This window comes from Stegostoma tigrinum, chromosome 32, assembly GCF_030684315.1.
Source record: "Stegostoma tigrinum isolate sSteTig4 chromosome 32, sSteTig4.hap1, whole genome shotgun sequence".
NCBI lineage: Eukaryota > Metazoa > Chordata > Chondrichthyes > Orectolobiformes > Stegostomatidae > Stegostoma > Stegostoma tigrinum.
In genome coordinates, this window is record NC_081385.1 from 945,004 (window position 1) to 969,154 (window position 24,151).

General features: G+C 44.7%; 1 protein-coding gene across 1 annotated transcript; it reads left to right on the forward strand.

Moving 5' to 3' along the window:
• Window positions 1–681: 681 nt before the first annotated feature.
• On the forward strand, window positions 682–23,112 carry layna (layilin a). Its single transcript, XM_048562447.2, has 6 exons — window positions 682–1,086; window positions 14,836–15,133; window positions 15,719–15,876; window positions 16,314–16,376; window positions 22,192–22,294; window positions 22,776–23,112. Exons 1-6 carry the CDS (start codon window positions 1,014–1,016, stop codon window positions 23,104–23,106), a joined length of 1,026 nt encoding a protein of 341 aa, XP_048418404.1. The 5' UTR covers window positions 682–1,013; the 3' UTR covers window positions 23,107–23,112.
• Window positions 23,113–24,151: the final 1,039 nt, after the last annotated feature.

Here is a 24,151-nt window from a genome sequence, read left to right on the forward strand (position 1 = left end):
GGAGGATGAAGAATTGTTTGATGCAGTGGTTGAAGGAGAGAAACAGCGAAGGTAGTCTTAGGGATAACATTTTATCAGCTGCAGCACTACCCTCTCTTCATCATCGTGCTTTTTGCCCATTTTCATAAACCCCTTCCTCTGATGGGCACTATTTTCCATACACTTTATAAAAATCCCATTGTAAACCCCTATTCCCATCCTGCTCCCCATCCCCACCCTGTTCCTCAGTTACTGGCCAATGGACATATTGTCAAACTTGGGAATCTGAGAGTGTGATATTAGTTTGTAAAATGTTAGTGATATTCAAAGCAGATGCTAATTGTACATTTTAAACAGTTTAACTCCTCCATCATTTAGCAGGTAAAGCATTGTCTCAGAGATATACAACATTATCAATAATTCATGGCCTTTGTCATACCCTTTATTCTTAGTATGATTTTGTTATATTTGAATTACCTGTTTCTAAAGATTGTGTCTCTTCCTTTAACCAGATATTTAGATTTAAGCCTCTGGAATTTATCAGGTTCAATTTCTAAGGATTGGACTTTTTTTACGAATAGTTTTTTAGTTAATTGTTTTATTGATCACGATTCTGCTGCTCTCTCTCGCTTTCCAACTCTGATGGTTAAAAAGTGCTGATGTTCAGGAACACTGTTTCCTGCAGTCCCACTGCACCACAGCCAGCTAGAGACAGAGACAGACAGCAGGAGACTCAGAGCATGACAGCGTGAGAAAGAGTAGAGAAACAGCGATAGAGATAGAGAGACGGCGAGAAAAGGAATAGTTTTATGGAGAGGGAAACAATGAGAGAGAGGGAGATGCTCAGAAACAGGCAAAGATCGTGAACGAGAGAGAGATGGAGATACAGACGGGGATATACACACCGTGACAGGGAGTGGGAGCCTCCGGCTATTTCCTGTTCGCATTAACTGGCCTTTTGCAGTGGACAATGGATGGAAAGGCCGGCAGCTGGGGCTAGCGGCGTCCGCTGAGAGCTCCCTCTTCCCAGGGAGATGGAGCCCAAGACAATCCTGATGGTGATCGCAGTGTGGATGCGCTCCGGGTTCGGCTCCAAGCTCCTGAGCGGTGAGTTCCGTGGGTCCACTAAACTACAGCGTGGTGTGGCTCTGCCCCAGAGAGGCTCTGGCTTTAAACCAAGTCACAGATGGAAGTTTTTAGATGATCACAGTGTGGCGCTGAAGGAACACGGCAAGCCAGGCAGCAGGAGGGTCGGGACCCCTCTTTCAGACCCTATGATGGGCATAAAGCCGAAACCCGCCGGCTCTCCTCCTGCTGCCCGAATTGCTGCGTTCCTCCAGCCCCACACTGTTACCTCTGCAGTTCCGACCTGCACCCCCAGCCCACTCCGTTAGTCGCAGCTGACAGAGAAAGCACTGATTCTAAAAGGACACACGGAATCGGGTAATCACTTTATTTGAAACCCGCTTTTGGTTTGTTTTGGAAAGATAAAAAGTGGAATGGCGACATGGATGGAGGGGGTGAGGGAAGTGCAGGGGGCAGCTGAGTTCCTGCCTCTCAGCCGCCCCCCCCACCCCTTCGCCGCCAGTTTCCAGCATCAGGACCCTGGGCACGGCGTGGGGGGGATTTGTTGGGGTGGGGGGGGGTAGTGTTGGGGGTGGAGGTGAGTGTGGGGGGTAGTGTTGGGGTGGGGGGAGTGTCGGGTGTAGTGTTGGGGTAGGGGGGAGTAGGGATGGGGGGATATGTGGGGGTTAGTGTTGGGGTCGGGGGGAGTGTGGTGGGTAGTGTTGGGGATTGGGGGATTGTGGGGTGTAGTGTTGGGGGTGGGGGGAGTGTGGGGGTTACTGTTGGGGTGGAGGGGAGTGTATGGGTTAGTGTTGGGGGTGGGGGTGTGTGGGGTGTAGTGTTGGGTGGGGGGGAGTAGGGATGGGGGTATGTGTGGGGGTTAGTGTTGGGGTGGGGGGAGTGTGGGGTGTAGTGTTGGGTTGGGGGGGAGTGTGGGGTGTGGTGTTGGGGTGGGGGTTGTCTGGCGGGTAGTGTTGGGGGTGGAGGTGAGTGTGGGGGTTAGTGTTGGGGGTGGGGGGAGTGTGGGGTGTAATGTTGGGTGGGGGCGGAGTAGGGATGGGGGGATGTGTGGGGGTTAGTGTTGGGGTGGGGGGGAGTGTGGCGGGTAGTGTTGGGTGGGGGGGTGTAGGAGTGGGGGAGTATTGGGAGTGGGGGTAGAATGTAGGGGGTGGGGGAGGAGTGTGTGTGGGGTATAGAGAGCGGATGCAGGAAGCTGCACGGTGAACAATGAGCTGTCTCCTGAGGCTCACAGCCACACACTGTGGGATTCAGGCGGTGAAAGTTACTTTGATGAGGAAATTACTGAAGTAGGAGATGGGGAAACATCACGTAGAAGTGATTTACATGGATTTTCAGAAACATTTTCGAAGATTCGACCTGAGAGCCCGAGCTAGAGCTCATAGAATTGAAGTTTTAAAAAAGAGACACTTTCTCCAAATCTTATCGATGACCAGTTTATATTTTCACCAAACTCCATGCATCTATACGCGGTGCTCATCACTTTCTGTTAGAGCTGAATTCCCGAGTTTCTTTGTGAAGGAAGGTGAACATTCCCATTTCGACATCACTCCCCAAAACCGTTTGAAACAGTGTCAGACCAGGGTCTGCTGCTTAGGATCTGATCCCACAGTGATACTCGCTGATAGGCCCTCAGTCTGATCCCTGGATATGGCGTTCGATTGATCCCCTGGTAATTTTGCGAACGTGAACATAATTGAATGAAGTGAGTATTCTGATATGCTTTGACATCTCCACTTCTATTAACTCGAGAGAATCGATAGAGTGACTGACCACAAGTTTCAGCAGCAGTGAAGACATGAGCCAGCTCCCTGTGACTGATAAATCATGGGCTCGATCCAATCGCTTCGACACAGTCCAACCCCAGCACATCCTCAGTTTGAATTTTCTTTGGTTAGTTTATGGAGCTGATGAAGTGATTGTGAACTCAGGAAAGTTACAAATGTACGCGTGTGGTGTCTGCAGTTGGAGTGCGGCCACACATCTCTGCAAGAAAACAAACATACGTAATTGAATGAAAAATCAATCAATGAAGAATTAACATATCAAAGAAATAGAAGTGCAAATGAAGATTTCCTGAACTCTATCGTTCATGCCCTTGGCCTGGAAACAAATTAAATCATTTTTTAACAAAAAAGCTAAATTGTGATAAAAGTAGGTTTTATCAGAAAGAAAGATTATTTTTTGACGAACCTGATAAAATTATTTTAGGAGTCAATGAAGAAAGGGTGCAGTGTATATTGACTTGTGGAAGTTTATGGTTTGATATCATGCAGGAAACCATTAGAAAAGATTGGCTGATATGGAATTGCAAGGGAAGAAGAAACATTAATAATAGATTAATAATAAATTATAAAAGATGAAACACAGAGCTAGTTCTCCCACATGCACTGTTTTATGATCCCTTCTATTTCTTGTGATGCCAGACTAGTGGATGGTGTTTCCCAGCTTAGAACAAAGGACAGTAATCACAAGATCAGGCTTGTCTTCCCACCAAGGCTGCACCAACGCATGGACCATTCTGAACGGAAAACCTTTTGTTTCTATGCACTCAGGATCACTCTATTCCTTGCCTATTCCTGTATCTCTCAAGATGCATCTTAAACATTACTGTTGTGTCTGCTTCCACCATCTCCTCTGGCAGCACATTCCAGGTACCCAACTGCCCTGTGTGTAAAAAACCTGTCTTCCACATCTCCTTTAAACTTACCCCTTTTACTTTAACCCTGGGAAGAAGACTCCTGACTATACTTTCTATCAATACCTCTCATAATTTTGTAAACCTCTGTCAGGTTGCCCCTCATTGTCTGATGTTCAAGTGAAACAAACCAAGTCATTTGTCATTTGTCATGACTAATACCCTCTAAATCAGTCAACATGCTGGTAATCCATTTTTATACTCTCTCTAAAGCCTGTACATCCTTTTGGTAGTATGGCGACCAGAACTGTACACAGTATTCCAAATGTGGCTGAAGTAAAGTTCCATACAGCTGCAACATGACTTGCCAACTTCTATACTCTATGCTCAGACTGATGAAGGCAAGCATGCCACTTGACTACCTTATCCACCTGTGTTGCCTCTTTTAGGAAACTATGGACCTATATGCCTAAATCCCTCTGTATGTTGACGCCACTAATGTTCTGCCATTTATTGTATACTTCCCTCCTGCATTAGATCTTCCATAAGCTTGCATTTCACAGGATTAAACTCCTTCTGCCAATTCTCCACCCAAGGCTCTAGCCTGTCAATATCTGGCTATAACCTCTGGCAATCCTCCTCATTATCTGCAGCTCCCCCAATCTTGTCATCTACAAACTCACTAATCAGGTCACCAACAGTCTCCTCTGAATCATTTATATATATATATATCAAATAACTGATCTCTAGTCAGAAAAATACCCTTTCACCACGACTCTATGTCTTCTTTAACTAAGCCAGTTCAGTATCCATTTTACCAGCTTACCCTGGATCCCAAGTGACTTCACCTTTCGTTTCAGCCTGTCATGAGAGACCTTTCCAAAGGCCTTGCTAAAGTCCATGTAGTCAACATCTACCACCATTTCCCCATAATTACCTTGGTCACTTCCTCAAAAAACTCATCAAGTTTTTGAGACACAACCTTCCCTATACAAACCTATGCTGCCTTTCACTGGTAAGCCCATAGCTTTCCAAATATATTTTCTAAATCCCTAAAAACCATCTCCAATAATTTCCCCACCAGTGACCTGAGGCTCATCAGCCTGTAAAATCTCAGATTATCCCTGTTGCCTTTCTTAGACAAGAGAATAACATTGGCTATTCTCCAAGCTTCTGGCACCTCTCCTGTGACAAAAGAGGATACAAAGATTTTGTCCAAGACCTCAGCAATTTCTTCATCTGCCTCTCTCTACATTCTGGGATAAATTCAACCAAGTCCTATGCATTTAGAAGCAAATGAACTCATCAGCAATAGACAGCATGGTTTTGTGCAGGGGAAGTCATGCCTCACTAACATGATCGAGTTATTTGAGGAGGTGATGAAGATGATTCATGAGGGAAAAGTGGCTAATGTCGCCCACATGGACTTCAGTAAAGCCCCTGACCAGGTCCCTCATGGCAGACTGGGTACAGAAGGTGAAGTCACATGGTATTAAGGATGAGCTGGCAAGATGGATACAGAACTGGCTTAGTTATAGGAGACATGGGGTAGTGATGGAAGGATGCCTTTCGGAATGGAGGGTTGTGAGTAGTGGTGTTTCCACAGGGATCAATGCAGGGGCCTCTGCTGTTCGTAATTTACATAAATGATTACAGGAAAATGTAGGTAGTCTAATTAGTAAGTTTGAATTTCCTCAACTTATTTCATTTTGACTAAAATTACACTGAGGAAGGGTCACTGGACCGGAAATGTTAACTCCGATGCAAAGATTGGTGAAGTTGTGGATAGTGACAAGGATACAGAAGGACATGGATCAGTTGGAGGCATGTGCAGAAAAATGGCAGATGGAGTTTAATTTGAGGTGATATATTTTGGAAAGTCAAGTGCAGGTGGAAATTATACAGTGAATGGCAGAAGCCTTGGCAGAATTGACATGTAGACGGATCTGAGTGTGCAGGTCCACAGATCACTGAAGGTGGCAGTGTAGGTAAATAAGGAGTAAAAAAGGTTTATGGCATGCTTGTCTTCATTGGAAGGGGCATTGAGTATAAGGATAGGCAAGTTATGCAGCTGCTTTATAGAACTTCAGTTAGGCCACCCTTGGAATATTGCGTACTGTTCTGGTCACCACACTGCCAGAAGGATGTGAATGCTTCGGAAAGGCTTCAGAAAAGGTTTACCAGGATGTTGCCAGGTATAAGGAATTTTACGTATGAAGGAAGGTTGGATAGATTGGGTCTGTTTTCACTGGAACAAAGGAGAGTGAGGGGAGAAGTTTAAAAGAGATGTGCAAGGCAGGTTTTTCACACAAAGGATTGTGAGTGCCTGCAGCACTGCTCAGAGAAGTGATGGAAGCAAATACAATAGCAGCAATGAAGGGACACCTGGTTGAACTTATGACTAGGAAGGGAATAGAGGGATGTGCCCCCCTGTAAGTGAAGACAGTTTTGGTATGGAAGGGCAAAATGTGTCAGTGCAGGCTTGGAGGGCCTCTTCCTGGGCTGTATTGTTTCTTTGTTCTTTGACCCGGGATTTGTCTACCTTAATGTTTTTCAAAACACTCAACATCTCTTTTTTATATTGACATGCCCGAGAATATCAACACAGCCCTCCAAAGATTTATGATCCACTGTGTTTTTCTCCTTTGAGAATACTGATACGTTGTACTCGTTAGAGACCCCACACGTTTTCTCTGGTTCCAAGCATAAATTCACTCCTTTGTCCTCGAGTGGACTTAACCTTTCCACTGGCTACTCTCTAGCGCCATCTATTGGATAAAATGCTTTGGGACTTCCCTTAATCCTGTTTGCCAAATACATTTCAAGGCCCCTTTAACCAGCCCAATTCCTTGTTTAAACTCTTTCTTGCTTTCTTTGCATTCTCCAAGGGCTCTGTCTGTCTTCATATACCTTGTATATTCTTCCTTTCTTCTTTTGACTATGCTCTCAATTTCTCTTGTCATCCAAGGTTCCTGAATCATGGCATCCTTATCCTTCATTTTAACAGGAGCATGTTGGTCCTGAACTCTAATTAACTGGCCTTTAAGATATTCCCATGTGCCACATGTGGACTTATCCTCAAACAGCTACCTGCAATCTACATTTCCTAGTTCCTGAACAAGAACAGAAGCTGTTGAAAAAGTTCAGCAGGTCTGGCAGCATCTGTGAAGAGAAAATCGGAGTTAACATTTCCGGTCCAGTGACCCTTCCTCAGTGTAATTTTAGTCAAAATGAAACCAATTGAGGAAATTCCTTAAAATGGAGGCAGAGGTGCTGCTGAAGGCCAAGGCATTGCCATGGAGAAAGTGAAAGGGATCTGTTGGCTCCTGTGCTCCCATGTAATTCAAGCAGCTTTTGTTTCTGGGTATGAGTTCCTTCCTGTGAACATCCTTTGCATGTGAATGCCTCTCACTTTGAGCAACTATGAATGAGCTCAACTGATTCTCTTAAATTGGATTCCCTTAAATTGGTTATTCGTGTCTTGATTAGCAAGCTCAGGATAGCACAACTGGATGACAATAAGAGGGAAAGAATTCCCTCTTTCACCCAGCAGTGTTCAAGTTCTGTGCCACCAAGTAAGAAGTTAGGGACAGCTAGGACTATGGAAGGAGAGAGCGATTCCTAAAGCATTAAGCATGTTCTCTATTTACATACAATGGAATGTGAGCTACATAGTGAGGCACAGGATAAAAATACATAATGATGAAGTTATGTAAAAACTTTGTAAGGTCACATTTGGAAGACTATGAGCAGGTTTGGGGTCCATATTTTAGGAAGGACATCAAAGCTGTTTAAACACCATTTTCACTTGGATTAGATTTATTCGCTTACTTGCTGAAACTCATTTTACACTAATAATGAGATGTGGCTTATTGTGGGATGTGGTTTATTATTATTGAAACAGAAGATATGCAATTCTATGAAACCTGTCTTTCTCTCTAATTTCCCAAATAACCTTACCTTCTTAAATGACAATGTTCTCACACTGGTTTAAAGTCTGCTTTGGAGGGGGAAGTTGGTAAAGAGATTTATACTACCCTGATTATGGCTGTTCAACCTGAAGCTGAGACTCTTCATCTCACTCCCAAGGTTCCTGCTCATTCTGCTCTCTTTGTCTCCAGTCTGTAAGCCCCCTCTGATTTGAATGGGCCCTTTAAACACAGTTGTCCTGGCCATCCCCAAATATAGAGGCTTACCATTGTTTACCGTGCTGTTACTGTGACCTACCTGCAGATTCCTCCTTTGTGGTAACTGCAGTTTGATACAGGAATGTGATTTACATAGTTCAGGTAGTCATGTGAATGGGTTCCTGTCCCAGTGAGGGTGTTAAAAGAGGGGGGAGCAAAAAGACAGGTAGCTGTTATAGGGGATTCTATAATTAGGGGGACAGATAGTACCCTATGCAAGCCGGATCGGGAGTCCCGCATGGTGTGTTGCCTGCCCGGTGCCAGGGTGCGGGACATCTCCGACCGGGTTGAAAGGATATTAGAGCGGGAGGGGGAGGATCCGGTTGTTGTGGTCCATGTTGGAAATAATAACACAGGCAAAGCTCGGGTAGAGGACCTGTTCAGGGATTATGAAGCACTAGGAAAGAAATTGAAGTACAGGCCCTCAAGGGTCATCATCTCTGGATTACTGCCTGAGCCACGTGCTAATTGGCATAGGGAAAAGAAAGTCAGGGAAGTAAACATGTGGCGAAGGAATTGGTGTGGGAAAGAGGGATTCCATTTCATGGGGCATTGGCATCAGTTTTGGAACCGGGGGGGATCTGTACCATTGGGACAGTCTCCACCTGAACCGATCTGGAACCAGTGTTCTAGCGAAAAGGATAAATAGGGTGGTCAGTAGGACTTTAAACTTCTGAGTCGGGGGGAAGGGAAAGGGAAAGTGACAGGGAGTATGGAGTTAAATGGAAAGATAAGCAGCAGGATAGCATGTGTACAGGTGGGTTGAAGCTCGAGGCAGAGTAGGAATACAGCAAAAAGGAAGGATAACTTAAGACATCTTAGGATTTCCAATATCTCTAATAATGATAAGAAAGTTAGCATTAAGGCACTTTATCTAAATGCTTGTAGTATTCGCAACAAAGTAGATGAACTAACAGCACAAATCCTCTTGAATGATTATGATGTGGCATCACAGAGACATAGATGCAGGGAGCTCAGGACTGGCAGTTAAACATCCAAGGATTCACAACTTATCGAAAAGACAGGGAGGTGGCCAGAGGGGGTGGGCTTGCCTTGTTAGTTAAGAATGAAATTAAATCCAAGGCACTGAATAACATAGGGTCAGAGGATGTGGAGTCTGTGTGGGTGGAGTTGAGGAACCACAAAGGCAAAAAAACCATAATGGAGTTATGTACAGACCTCCTAACAGTGATCAGGACCAGGGGCGCAAGATGCACCGAGAAATAAATAGGGTATGTCAGAAAGGCAAGGTCACGGTGATTATGGGGGACTTCATAATGCAGGTGGACTGGATGAATAATGTTGCCGGTGGATCCAAAGAAAGGGAATTCATGGAATGTTTGCAGGATGGCTTTTTGGAACAGCTTGTGATGGAGCCCACAAGGGAGCAGGCTATTCTGGATTTAGTGTTTTGTAATGAGCCAGACTCTATAAAAGATCTTAAAGTAAGGGAACACTTAGGAGGCAGTGATCATAATATGGTAAAGTTCAGTCTGCAGTTTGAAAGAGAGAAGGCAAAATTGGATGTAATGGTATTACAGTTAAATAAGGATAATTACAGGGGCTTGAGAGAGGAATTGACGAAAATCGACTGGAAGCAGAGCCTAGCGGAGAAGACAGTAGAGCAACAATGCCAGGAGTTTCTGGGTGTAATTGAGGACACACTACAGAGGTTCATCCCAAAGAAAAGAAAGATTATCCGGGGTGGGAATAGACAGCCATGGCTGACAGAGGAAGTCAGGAAATGTATCAAAGAAAAAGAGACAGCCTATAAAGTGGCCAAGAGCAGTGGGAAATCAGAAGATAGGGAACGCTACAAAAACAAACAGAGGATAACAAAGAGACGAAAAAGGAAGGAGAGGATCAATTATGAAGGTAGGCTAGCTAGTAATATTAGAAATGACAGTAAAAGCTTCTTTCAGAAACAAACAAGAGGCAAAAGTAGACATTGGGCCGCCTCCAAATTTCTGGAAGGCTAGTGATGGGAGATAAGGAAATAGCTGAAGAACTTAATAAGTACTTTGTGTCAGTCTTCACAGTGGAAGACATGAGTAGTATGCCACAATTAGGGAGAGTCAGGGGGCAGAGTTGAGTATGGTAGGCATTACAAAAGAGAAAGTGCTAGAAAAGCTAAAAGGTCTAAAAATTGATAAATCTCCTGGCCCCGATGGGCTACATCCTAGAGTTCTGAGGGAGGTGGCTGAGGAAATAGTGGAGGCTTTGGTTGTGATCTTTCAAAAGTCACTGGAGTCAGGGAAAGTCCCAGATGATTGGACAATTGCTGTTGTAACCCCCTTGTTTAAGAAAGGATCAAGGCAAAAGATGGAAAATTATAGGCCAATTAGCCTAACCTCGGTAGTTGGTAAAATTCTAGAATCCATTGTGAAGCATGAGATTTCTAAATTCCTGGAAGCGCAGGCTCAGATTAGAACAAGTCAGCATGGATTTAGTAAGGGGAGGTCATGCCTGACAAACCTGTTAGAATTCTTTGAAGAGGTAACAAGTAGGTTAGACCAGGGAAACCCAGCAGATGTTATCTATCCAGACTTCCAAAAGGCCTTTGATAGAGTGCCTCACGGGAGGCTGCTGAGTAAGGTGAAGGCCCATGGTGTTCGAGGTGAGCTACTGGCTTGGATTGAGGATTGGCTGTCTGACAGAAGGCAGAGAGTTGGGATAAAAACCTCTTTTTCAGAATGGCGACTGGTGATACATCGTGTCCCGCAGGGTTCAGTGTTGGGGCCGCAGCTGTTCACCTTGTATATTAATGATCTGGATGAAGGGACTGGGAGCATTCTGGCGAAGTTTGCTGATGATACGAAGATAGGTGGACAGGCAGGTAGTGCTGAGGAGGTGGGGAAGCTGCAGAAAGATTTAGACAGTTTAGGAGAGTGGTCCAGGAAATGGCTGATGAAATTCAATGTAAGCAAATGCGAGGTTTTGCACTTTGGGAAAAAGAATACAGGCATGGACTATTTTCTAAACGGTGAGAAAATTTGTAAAGCAGAAGTACATAGGGATCTACGAGTGTTGATCCAGGATTCTCTAAAAGTTAACTTGCAGGTAGAGTCTGTGATTAAGAAAGCAAATGTAATGATGTCGTTTATCTCAAGAGGGTTGGAATATAAAAACAGCGATGTGCTTCTGAGGCTTTATAAAGCTCTAGTTAGGCCCTATTTAGAATACTGTGTCAAATTTTGGGCCCCACACCTCAGAAAGGACATACTGGCCCTGGGGCATGTCCAGCGGAGATTCACACGGATGATCCCTGGAATGGTAAGTTTAACATATGATGAACGGCTAAGGATCCTGGGATTGTATTCATTTGAGTTTAGAAGTTGAGGGGAGATCTAATAGAAACTTACAAGATAATGTATGGCTTAGAAAGGGTGGACGCTGGGAGGTTGTTTCCATTAGGCGGGGAGACTAGGACCCGTGGGCACAGCCTTAGAATTAGAGGCGATAAATTTAAAACGGAAATGAGGAGACATTTCTTCAGCCAGAGAGTGGTGGGCCTGTGGAATTCATTGCTACGGAGTGCAGTGGAGGCCGGGACGTTGGATGCTGTCAAGGCAGGGATCGATAAATTCTTATCTCACAAGGAATCAAGGGCTACAGGGAGAGTGCAGGGAAGTGGAGTTGAAATGCCAATCAAGATAACAAAATGTGGAGCTGGATGAACACAGCAGGCCAAGCAGCATCTCAGGAGCACAAAAGCTGACGCTTCGGGCCTAGACCCTTCATCAGAGAGGGGGATGGGGAGACGGTTCTGAAACGCCAATCAGCCATGATTTAAATGGGGGAGTGGACTCGATGGGCCGAATGGCCTTACTTCCACTTGAATGTCTTAAGGTCTTAAAAGAGGCAGTGTTGGATATTGTAACTTCCTCTTTGATTGAGCTGATCCTAGGAGCTGGGTTGTCTCAAAAACAGTTCTCCTGAAACTCCAAACTATTGTTCCATCTGCAACTTTGCAGCATTGTCTCATCAACACCCATTCAATAAAGTCGATCAAGGTAAATGGCTTGCCTATTTATCTAGCCTGATCCAATTTGGCACAAATTCTGCAAGCTTCTGGGTTTACCATCTCGGTTCCCTTCCCAACATGCTGGTTAGTTGGCTAATTTTGTTTTTAGTGACTCAAAAGCACAGTTATTTATTTAAAAGAGACATTCCACTACCAACAGGTTCTAGAGAGGTTAAATCTCAGATCATCAGATTGTTGCCTAGTGTGAGAAAACACAAAGACAAAGCCTTTTTCACTAGGACAATTAGATTAACATTAACTTGTTACGGTACTGCACATTCTGAAAGGATGGGCAGGTGAGATAGAAACTGACTGTTCCAGTAATTGAAGAGGTCAGAAACAAGGGTCATTAAAAAGCTGATTTGTGGGAGATTTAGGATAGAGTGATAGGAGAGGCTGAGCAGTGGAGACATGAAGGAGACAAGGCATGAAAGAACAGGTAAGAGAGTGGTGGTGAAATAAAAGAGACTTAGAGCATTATGGAAACAGAGTTGGTGCGATACAATAAAAATGATAAGGATGCTGCCTGTGTGGGATTAACTATTGTACACCCAAAGTACAAAGCATCTATTCCATTCAGCAGCCAGTTGACCATCAAAGCTTTAATGAGACAGATTGGATGTCCTGCTACATCATGGCCATTTCTAGACTATATGGCAGATGCTATAAAGGCATTTATGCAAATATTCATAAACTTTCAAAACACAACTGAACATTCTAAAACAATTAAAATAGTAATTGACATACCAGTGTTCCCCTAAAAGCAAACTATCCAAGCAAGATTCCAAATGCCGCTGATAGAAAATGATTGATTAGTGAAGAATCTACAAAAATAAACCTATTTAGAAAGACTTACACTCTTTCCCTGTATCTAGCTCTGTGCTGTCCTTATCTTGGGAGCGTTTGATAAGGATAGTTTAGAGGGAACATTACTCTGTACTTAATCCCATTCTGTCCCTGTCCTGGGATTCATAGGATCAGGGAGTTGTACACTACAGAAACAGACTCTTCAGGCTACCATGTCCATGCCGACCAGATATCCCAAATTAATCTAGTCTCTTTGCGAGCAATTGGCCCTTATCCGCCTAAACCCTTTCTATTTTGTACCTATCCAGATGCCTTTTAAATGTTGTAATTGTACCAGCCTCTGCCACATCCTCTGGCAGCTCATTGCATACACGCATTGCCCTCTGTGTGAAAAAACTTGCCCTTAGGTTTCTTTTAAATCTTTCCCCCCTCACCTCAAACCTATGCCATCTAGTTTTCGACCACTCCTACCCTGGGAAGAAGACCTTGGCTATTCATCCTTTCCATGCCTCTCATGATTTTATAAAGTCACCCCTCAGCCTCTAATGCTCCAGAAAAATAGTCCCAGCCTATTCAGCCTCTTCCTATAGCTCAAACCCTCCAACCCTGTCAACGTACTTGCAAACCCTGTCTACACCCTTTCAAAATGTTTGACGGAGTCTGTGTAGGGGACCTTTACTCTGTATCTAACACGGTGCTGTCCCTGTCCTGGAAGCTTGAGTTACACTTCCTATATTACATTCATTGGAAATGGAACTCAACCAAAACTCTGCTGCTTCTGTCCTAACTTTCATCTGTTTGACTTCTCTGACATTGCCTCTGAGCTGTCAATGCCTTGAACTTCACAAATCTCTGCATCCTCATGGCCTTCCCCGCACCCCCTCAATCTCTGTGACTTCTTCTAGCCTCAGAAGACTTTGAGATCGTTGTGTCCTCCAATTCTGGTTTGCTTACCTCTCTGACTTAGTCACTCTACTATTGGTTGAGTCATGGAGTCACAGAGTCATACAGCACAGAAACAGACCTTTTGGTCCAACCAGTCCATATTGAACATGATCCCAAATTAAACCAGTCCCATCTGCCTGCTCCTGGCCCATATCCCTCCAAACATTTCCTATTCATGCACTTATCCAAATGCCTTTTAAATGTTGTAACTGTGCCCACATCCACCACTTCCTCCAGCAGTTCTTTCCACACACAAACCACTCTCTGTCTAACAAAATTAGCCCTTGTGTCTTTTTAAAATCTTTCTCCTCTCATCTTAAAAAATATGCCCTCTAGTCTTAAAATCCCCCACCCTAGGGAAGACACCTACTGTTCACCTTATCTATACCCCTCGTGATTTTATAAGCATCTATAAGGTCATCCCTCAACCTACTATGCTCCAATGAGAAAAATCGCAGCATATCCAGCCTCTCCTTATAACTCTAACCTTCCATTCCTGGCAAAATCCTGGTAAATCTCTTCAGGAACCTCTCCAGTTTAATAATATACTTCCAATAACAGGACGACCAGAACTGGATGCAGTACTCCAGAAGAGGCCTCACCAACATCTTGTACAGCCTCAACATAATATCCCAACTCCTATACTCCAAGACTGTATCAGAGATAATGGGAACTGCAGATGCTAGAGAATCCGAGATAACAAAGTATGGAGCTGGATGAACACAGCAGGCCAAGCAGCATCTTAGGTGCCTCTAAGATGCTGCTTGGCCTGTTGTGTTCATCCAGCTCCACACTTTGTTATCTCATATACTCCAAGGCCTGAGCAATGAAGGCAAGCATGCTAATCACCTTCTTCTCCATTCTGTCTATACCTGATGCAAAGAATTATGTACGTGAATCCCCAGGTCTCTCTGATTACAACACTATCCAAAGTCCTGTATTAAATATATAAGTTTTGCCTTTGTTTATTTGGCCAAAATACAATATCTCACATTTATCCAAATTAAACTCCACCTGCCACTCCTCAGCTTATTGACACAATTGATCAAGAATCCTTTGTAATCTTAGAATACCATCTTCACTGTCCATTCTACCACCAAACTTGGTGTTATCCACAAGCCTACTAACTATGTTTTTGTTGTGTTTTAATCCCTTCTGTCAAACAATGCCAGGTGAGAATGTGTGCCGCAGGGGTGTCGAGCGCCCCTGTTATCAAATCGCCTACTTCCAGGACACCTCACTGAGGCTCGGGTTTGAAGAGGCACAGAGCGAGTGCCAGCGTGATGGGGGGAACCTCTTGAGCATTGAGACAGCGAATGAGCAACGATTTGTGGAAAAGTTGATTGAAAGCTTGTCCGCGGGCGATGGTGATTTCTGGATTGGACTCTGGCAGAAAGAGAAAGGGAATGATAGTGCTACAGACTGCCCTGGCCTCTATGAGTGGATTGATGGCAGTGATGCTGAGTTTCGGTATGTAACTCTGGCCTGGTGACCTGGAGCAGCTGCTCATTCTTCTTCATTCCTTCTGATCCTAGTTGCTGACCCACTGGGTTCCAGCTGAGATTATGTGATCTCCAGTGACAGTGTCCTCGGTGACAGGCTCATTTGTTACCCAGTCCTGTATGTTCTGGAAAGCTGATGTTGCCCCAAAAACCCCAGTTCTCTCAGTCTGCGAGAATCTCTCACCATTATTTTTCCAGTTTTTTTCTGCTCACTGAATCTAACTCAGGCGCAACTCAGCGAAACTAAACCAGTTCAGCCAAAGCCAAGGCAAGACGCGAGAGAATCTGGAACTCCCCTTTTCTGGAAATGAGCAGCAGCGAATAGAGGGCTTAGAAACCCCCAGTTGCGGTTGATCAACAAACAGAGGCCATCCCCGGTTCTTGTTGCTGCTGGGTTTCCATGTGACTGTGACACTGGGATGTTAGGCTGTGCTGTTGCTAGGTTACTGAGTTACCAATTGCTGGGTCACCAGGTAACCTGCTGCTGAGCTGTCTGATTGCTGGGTTACTCGGTTGCCAGGTAATAGGATTTGGTGTTTCTTATCTCTTTCAGCAACTGGTATGTGGATGAGCCATCGTGTGGTAGTGAGGGCTGTGTGGTGATGTATCACCAACCGTCTGCTTCCTCAGGAATGGGAGGCCCCTATCTTTACCAGTGGAATGATGATCGATGCAACATGAAGAACAACTTCATCTGCAAGTATGCTCCAGGTAAGCTCTCCAATGAATTTGTTCAGGCGAATAGTGACCTTTGACCCCAGTCCGATCCCTTGTCCTCAAATAAATTCCAAAACTGTGGCTTGGAATTGCACAACGTGGCTCCATGAGGAGTGGGAATGAGAGGCGGGCATTGTGCAGGTGGGACAGGGAGTGGGAATGAGAGGAGGGGGAGTGGTGAGAGCCAGATTGAGTTGGCTTTAGTGTTGGAGATTGGGATTGGGAATGGGATTGGGCTGGAAGTAAGGTGTCTGGATACTGTGGAATGGATTTGGGAGAGGTGAGGTTTATTGGAGGGACAATGGAAGAGTCATGTTTAGGGATGGGGAGTGCAAAGAAGGGGGAAGGGCTTGGAGCTGGGCTAAAGATGACAGGTTGTTCAGCCAACTGCTCGCCTCTGCCCTGATCAAGTCTCTTTGTTTTGCTCACAGTTCAAGATTCCTTAACTCCAGGGTCAACACCAACTCCCATTGATGGGAACAGCTTGGAAGAAGGTAAGAGACAACACCTTCAGACAATCAAGGAAACCATTCGGCCCTTCTAGTCTATTCTGCCATTTAATAAGGTCATGGCTGATCTGATTTTAACCACAGCTCCACATTCCTGAAAACTCCTGATAATCTTTCAACCCCTTTGTGGTAAGGATTCATTCTCTATCTTCCATAAAAATATCTAAAGAATCTGCATCTATTATCTTTTGAGGAAGGGAATTCCAAAGACTGATATTCCTCTGAAACAAAAATGCTTCCCGATCTCCCTCTTAAATGGGCACCCACTTATTTTTATACAGTGACCCCTAGTTCTATATTCCCCAACAACAGGAAACATTTTTTTCATATCTGCGTGGCTAAATCCCCTCATGATGTCACTTCTAAACTCCAGAGGATACAACCTTTCCTCATTAGGCAATCTGCTCATTCCAGCGATTAGTCCAGTAAAGCTCATTGAACTGCTGCCAATGTGTAAATATCATTCTGTAAGTACAGGTGATCAGTGCTGTAAACAGTATTCCAGATGTGCTCTCTTCAATGTTCTGCGTAATTGAGACATAGCCTTCCTGTTCTTGCATTAAATCTCTTCATCATAAGATCAGAAGTGGGGATGTTCGCTCATGACTGCTCAATGTTCAGCACCATTTGTGACTCCTCAGTTACTGAATCAGTCCCTGTCCAAATGCAGTTAGACCTGGACAATATCGAGACTTGAGATGAAAAGTGCCAAGTAACATTTATGTTGCACAAATGCAATCAAAATCCTGTGTGTTATCATTGATCAGAGGCTGAACTGGACCAGTCATATAAATAAAGTGGCTAGAAGAGTTAAGGTCAGAGATTAGAAATTCTGCAGCAAGTAACACCCCAAATCCGAAAGGCACAAATCAGGATTGTGATGGAATACTCCCCATTTGCCTGGATGGATGCAACACCACCTCCTGCAAGTTCCCCTCCAGGCTACTCACCATCCTGACATGGAAATGTATCGCTGTTCCTTCACTGTCACTGGGTCAGAATCCTGGAACTACACACCCCCCAACCCATGACACTGTGGGTGTAATTACCACCCATGGACTGCCATAATTCAGAAAGGTAACTCACCACCTTCTCCAAGGTAATTAGGGATGGATAATAAATGCTGCTTCAATCAATGATACCACAATCCTAGAATAATCATGACAATTTTGTTTAACAAGTCCAAAAGAGCTGTGGATGCTGGAAATCTGAAACAGAAATTGCTGGAAAAACTCAGCAGGCCTGGTAGCATCTGCGGAGAGAAACAGAGTTAAGATTTTGGGTTCAGTGACCCTTCCTCAGAACTGATGGTAGTGGGGGAAAAGGATGTTTTTATACTGAAGCTAGGGGAAGGGGGTGAGGAGTAAACCGTAGGTGGAGATATAGCCCGAAGACAAAAACAGTTGGACTGACAAAGGAATGCTTAAAGGTCCCCCTTTGGAGAATGAATAATTGCTAATAGGGACTATCAGAAGCTGACAATGTGATGTGGTTGCGCTGACAATAAGGCGTAGTGTGTAGGTTTGGGGGTAAGGACATGGGTGAAGGTGCCTCAAGTCCTACATTGGTGAGTTGGAGGCTGCAGGGCCCCCAGGTAGAAAATGAGGTGCTGTTCTTCCATTTTGCACTGAGCTTCGCTGGAATGCTGCACCAAACCTGAGGCAGAGATGTTGGCCAGGGAACAGAGTGGTAACAGAAAGCTCATGGTCTTTTATGCAGAAAGAATATAGATGTCCTGCAAAGTGGTCACCCAGTCTATGCTTGGTTTCCCCAATGTAGAGGAGAGCACATTGTGTGTATCAAATGCCATAGATTGTGTGAAATGCAGGTAAAGCATTGCATCACCTGGAAGGCATATTTGGGCCTTTGGATAGTAGGGAGGGGTAAACAGGTAGGTGTTACACCTTCTGTGGTTGCAGGGGCAGGTACCACAGGGGCGTGGGGAGTATTGGAGGTGAAGGAGGAGTGGACCAGGGTGTTCCGCAGGGAACAATCCTTGCGGGAGGCTGACAAGGGAGGGGAGGGGAATATGTGTCTGGTGGTGGCATCCTGCTGAATGTGGCAGAAACAGCGGCTAATAATCCTCTGGATGTGGATGTTGGTGGGATGGTAGGTGAGGGTGAGGGGAACGCTATTGCTGTTATGGGAAGGAAGAGGGGGCTGAGAGCAGATGTGCGGGAAATGGGTCAGACCTGATTGAGGGCCCTGTCGACCATGGAGCTGGGAATCCTCGGTTGAGGATGAAGTTGGCCATTTTTGTGGGTCCCGTGTCGAAATTGGCATCATCAGAACAGATTCGGTGGAGACAAAGCATCTGGAAGAATGGAATAGAGTGTTTACAGGAAGCAGGGTGTGAGGAATGATCGGTAATGGTGGGGGTCAGGGGCTTTTTAGTGGATATTGGTGGCCGGTCTAGACCCAGAAATGAAACAGAAATGCTGAGGAAGGGAAGGCAGGAGTCAGAGATGGATAGTGACGAAGGATGCTGTAGGTTGCAGAGAGACATAGATAAGCTGCAGAGCTGGGCTGAGAGGTGGCAAATGGAGTTTAATGCAGACAAGTGTGAGGTGATGCACTTTGGTAGGAGTAACCAGAAGGCAAAGTACAGGGCTAATGGCAAGATTCTTAGTAGTGTAGATGAGCAGAGAGATCTCGGTGTCCATGTACACAGATCCTTGAAAGTTGCCACCCAGGTTGACAGGGCTGTTAAGAAGGCATACGGTGTTTTAGCTTTTATTAATAGAGAGATCGAGTTCTGGAACCAAGAGGTTATGCTGAAGCTGTACAAAACTCTGGTGCAGCCACACTTGGAGTATTGTGTACAGTTCTGGTCACCGCATTATAAGAAGGATGTGGAAGCTTTGGAAAGGATGCAGAGGAGATTTACTAGGATGTTGCCTGATATGGAGGGAAGGTCTTACAAGGAAAGGCTGAGGGACTTGAGGCTGTTTTCATTAGAGAGAAGGTGGTTGAGAGGTGACTTAATTGAAACATATAAAATAACCAGAGGGTTAGATAGGGTGGATAGGGAGAGCCTTTTTCCGAGGATGGTGACGGCGAGCACGAGGGGGCATAGCTTTAAACTGAGGGGTGAAAGATATAGGACAGATGTCAGAGGTAGTTTCTTTACTCAGAGAGTAGTAAGGGAATGGAACGCTTTGCTTGCAACGGTAGTAGATTCGCCAACTTTAGGTACATTTAAGTCATCATTGGATAAGCATATGGACGTACATGGAATAGTGTAGGTTAGATGGGCTTGAGATCGGTATGACAGGTCGGCACAACATTGAGGGCCGAAGGGCCTGTACTGTGCTGTAATGTTCCAAGCTCTACGTTCTATGGAACAGTCAGGTGAGAGTAGGGTGAAATTGATAAACCTTTTAAATGCTGGATGACAGAGGGAAGTAGCACCAGTGATGTGATTGACGTACTGGAGTAAGAATTATTTTGGTTTCTGAAGAACTAGCTGCTGTTGCTCAAAATGGAAGATGCTAATTTCTGACTCTGTGGTTCTATTGATGCCCACAGCTGTTACAGTAACAGTTCGGATTGAATACTAGGAAATGATGTATCCTGAAGGCACACACATTTCCACAATGATATATTTTCCTCTCCTCAACCATTGAAGCCAGTTTCAAAGATGTTTCAAGACCTCTCCTGAAGGTCACCAACCTCAAAATTGGCTCATAGGTTGGAGACAGAGGATGGTGGAGGGGTGTTGCTTTTCAGACTGAAGGCCTGTGACCAGTGGTGTGCCACAAGGATCATTGCTGGGTCCACTGCTTTTTGTCATACATATAAATGATTTGGATGTGAACACAGGAGGTATGGTTAGTAAGTTTGCAGATGACACAGAAATTGTAGGTGTAATGGACAGTGAAGATGGTTACCTCAGAGTACAGTGAGAGCTTGATCAGATGGGCCAATGGGCTGAGGAGTGACAGGTGGAGTTTAATTTCCATAAACGTGAGGTGCTGCATTTTAGAAAGGCAAATCAGGGCAGGACTTACAGACTTCATGGTAAGGCTCTGGGCAGTGTTGCCAAACAGAGACCTAGGAGTGCATGTCCATAGTTCCCTGAGGGTGGAGTCACAGGTGGGCAGGATGGTTGAAGAAGGTGCTTGGCGTGATTGCCTTCATTGGTCAGTGCATTGAGTATGTTGTCATATTAGAGCCGTACAGGACATTAGTTGGGCCACTTTTGAAATACTGCATTTGATTCTGGTCTCACTGCCATAGGAAAGATGTTAAACTTGAGAAGGTACAGAAAAGGTTTACAAGGATGTTGCCAGGGTTGGAAAGTTTGAGTTATTGGGAGAGGCTGAATAGACTGGGGCTATTTTCCCCAGCTGAGGGGTACCTTATAAAAGGGCACGGATAGGGTGAACAGTCAATGTCTTTTTACCAGGGTGGGGGCATCCAATAATAAAGGGCATAGGTTTCAGATGAGAGGGAGCAATTTTAAAAGTACCTGAGGGATAAGTTTTCATGCAGAACGTGGTGTGTGTATGGAATGAGCCGCCAAGGATGTGGTGGAGGCTGGTATAATTACAACATTTAAAAACATTTATTGATGTTTTGAAAACAGTTCACATTACAGAAGAGGACATGTTTGCTGTCTTAGAAAATATAAAAGTGAATAAATGCCCAGAACCCGATCCCAGGACATTCTGGCATTTTAGGGAGGAAACTGAGGGACCCTTTACAGAAATATTTCTGTCATCTATAACTATGCATGAGGTGCTGAATGACTGGAGAGTAGCTGACATTGTGTCTTTGTTTAAAAACTGATATAAGGAGAAGCCTGGGAACTACAGATCTGTTAGCCTGACTTCGGTGGTGGGTAAGTTGTTAGAAGTGGGTCTGAAAGATAGGATTTGTATGCATTTGGAGAGGCAAGCAATGATCAGAGGTAGTTAACATGGTTTTGTGTGAGGGAAATTGTGTCTAACAAACTTGATTGATCTTTTTGAAGAAGTAACAAAGAAGCTTCGACAAGTGCAATGTAGATGTTGTTTACTTGGACTTTAGTAAAGCCTTTGATAAAGTAGGCTCATTAGTAAAGTTAAATTACATGGGATTCAGTGTGAGCATACCAATTGGATACAGAACTGGTTTAATGGCAAAAGACAGAGAGTAATGGTGGAGCTCCGCTTTTAGAACGGGAGGCCTGTGACCAGTGGTGTTCGACAGGGTTCGGTGCCAAGTCTTCTTTTGCTTGTCATTTATATAAATGATTTGGATGAAAATATAGCAGGCATGGTTAGTCAGTTAGTGGATGATGCCAAAATTGATTGTATAGTGGTCAGTGAAGAAGAGTATCCAGGAGTATTGCTTCAAGGGGCTGAGAAGTGGCAGATGGTGTTTAATTTGAATAAAGACAAAGTATTGCATTTGGATAAATTAAACAAAGACTCATACAATTAAAAGTAGGGCCTTGGCAGTGCTGTAGAGCAGAAAGACCCAGGATAGGAGCAAATGACTCCATGTGTTGGAATCTGAACTGACAACAAAAGTGCTAGAGATCACAACAGGTCAGGCAGCATCCAAAGAGAGAGAGCAAGCAAATGCTTCAAATCTAGATGACTCTTCATCAGAGCTGAAGTGAAGTGTTGGGAATACAGTATTTATGCTGTAGTGGGAGATCGCGGTTGGAGTGCTGGGGGAGAAAGGATGTTGATAGTCCTTTCGCCCTCAGTATTCAGCTTTAATTTGTATATTTTTCAGAAACTCAGCTTCCCATTGAATTGGTTTCAGACTGGAGTTTTCTTCTTTGTAACCGGAATTTCATTTCTTTCAGATAACACCCTGAACATCCTCTACATAATTATTCCGACAATCCCAGTGCTCCTCCTCCTGATAGTGCTCAGTGCGATCTTCTGTCTCCGCTTCGTTGTGAGAAGGTGAGTTCAGAAACATTGAATCACGCACCCTGTCCCACCCACCCCAATCCTGACTAATCACCAACTGACTGTCCCCACACTGACCAATCCCAATCTATCACAGACCAAACCTGATCCCCATCCAGCACTGGCCAATCCCAATCCTCATCCATAACCAACCAATCCTGATCTTACTACTGACCGAACCTGACCAATCACTGACAACCTCGCAGTGACAGATCATGACCATGTGACAGAGACAGATAATTTCTTCTTGTGAGGTATTGACTTACCCTCCCTCTTTTCCTCCCTCCCCTAACTCTTTTTGCCTTTCCCTCACTATTTGCCCCTCTCCCCCACCCCTCTCTTTCTCCACCTCCTTCCCTGCTTTCTCTCTCTCTTTCCCACAGCTCTTTCCCCCCTCCTTCTCTTGGTCCTTGGACCTCTGCTGCTGTCGTACAGTTGTTCAGAATTTACATTACTGAAATTCTTTTGCCTTCAGGAGCAAGGAGAGACGTGAGACAGTCGTGAAGGAGCAAAATTTCTGGATGGAATCTGTCAGAAGCAACTCTCCAAAACTGGAGATATACAATGTCATCATGAAGCAGTCAGAGGTTGATTTAGCTGGAACCCGACCTCACATAAAGAACACTTCTTTCCGAACCTCTGCTCCCAGCCAGGAGCTGGACAATATTTCCAGAGAATATGACAACGTTGGCACCAATTGTTCTACAAGTGGTTTTGTGACAAATGAGATTTATGAACCTTACAGCCATCAAGTGAAAAGAAGTGGAGATTCTGGCTGGGTGGAAAATGAGATTTATGGTTTCTAGGATGATCCAACGGAGAGTTAATTCTTTGTCAAACTCTAACCGAGAGATGAATTGTTCATTGCTCTCAGCTGAGACTCTCTCCGTCCCGTTGGAGAAAGGGGCTCAATTACAGCATGCAAAGCATGCACAGGAGATGCACCCATTAATCGCATGTGAGACAGACTCATCTCTGAAAGTAGAAATCAAAGAGTGTAAACCATCAACACCAAACTGGGATCTGGAGCAAATCTCAATGAGTTGGGAAAATGTGGTTCAAATCTCTTACTGACTTTCTTGTGTTACCCTGTCTTACAGTTCCTACTTCAGAACAAGGACAGCCTGTTCCAAACATCTGTCCACAAAATACCTGACACTAAACCCAATTTGCACAATATTTACTGTCAATATTTAATGACTACAAAACTCTGGCAGGAATTATTTGGACCTGTTTCTCCCTGAATGTTGGAGGACTCTTGCATGTGAAATGTGACGTCTCTCAATATACACCCCTCCCTCTCTTTAGGAGCAGGGAAATAGAGGAGGCCATTCAGCTTGCTGAGATTGTGTCCTGTCTGTTTACATTGCGGTGGTCTGTGTCTCAACTCCACATTCTCTGATATCCTTACCCTGCAAAAGCAAAGCCATGAAGCTGGGTTTCAAAATCTTTCTAGATTATAAGATGCACTGTGTGCGTGTGTGTTACTGACCTATAGGATCCTTGGTGCTTGTTACGCTGAAACATAGAAATTGCAGCAGGAGCAGGCCATTCGGCCATTCAAGTCTGTTCTGCCAATGAATATGATCATGGTTGATCGCCGTATTCGACACCCTATTCCTACCATCTCCTGTCTTCTTTGATCCCTATAGCCCAGAGAATTATCTCTCTAACTCCTCCGCCTCAACCACGTTCTGTGGCAGAGTATTCCACAGGCTCCCCACTCTCTGGGTGCAGTAATGTCTCATCTTCTCAATCCTAAATGGCTTAATCTCCTTAAACTATGGCCCCTGGCTCTCGACTTCCACACCATTGGGAGCGTCCTTCCGGTGTTCACCCTGTCTGTCATGT

Excerpts from the sequence above, each read along its gene's own strand:
- layna (XM_048562447.2), top strand. The coding sequence starts at position 1,014 with ATGGAGCCCAAGACAATCCTGATGGTGATCGCAGTGTGGATGCGCTCC. Across the intron at positions 15,134-15,718 it reads GGCAGTGATGCTGAGTTTCG|CAACTGGTATGTGGATGAGC; the intron begins GTATGTAACTCT and ends TATCTCTTTCAG. Across the intron at positions 15,877-16,313 it reads CATCTGCAAGTATGCTCCAG|TTCAAGATTCCTTAACTCCA; the intron begins GTAAGCTCTCCA and ends TTTTGCTCACAG.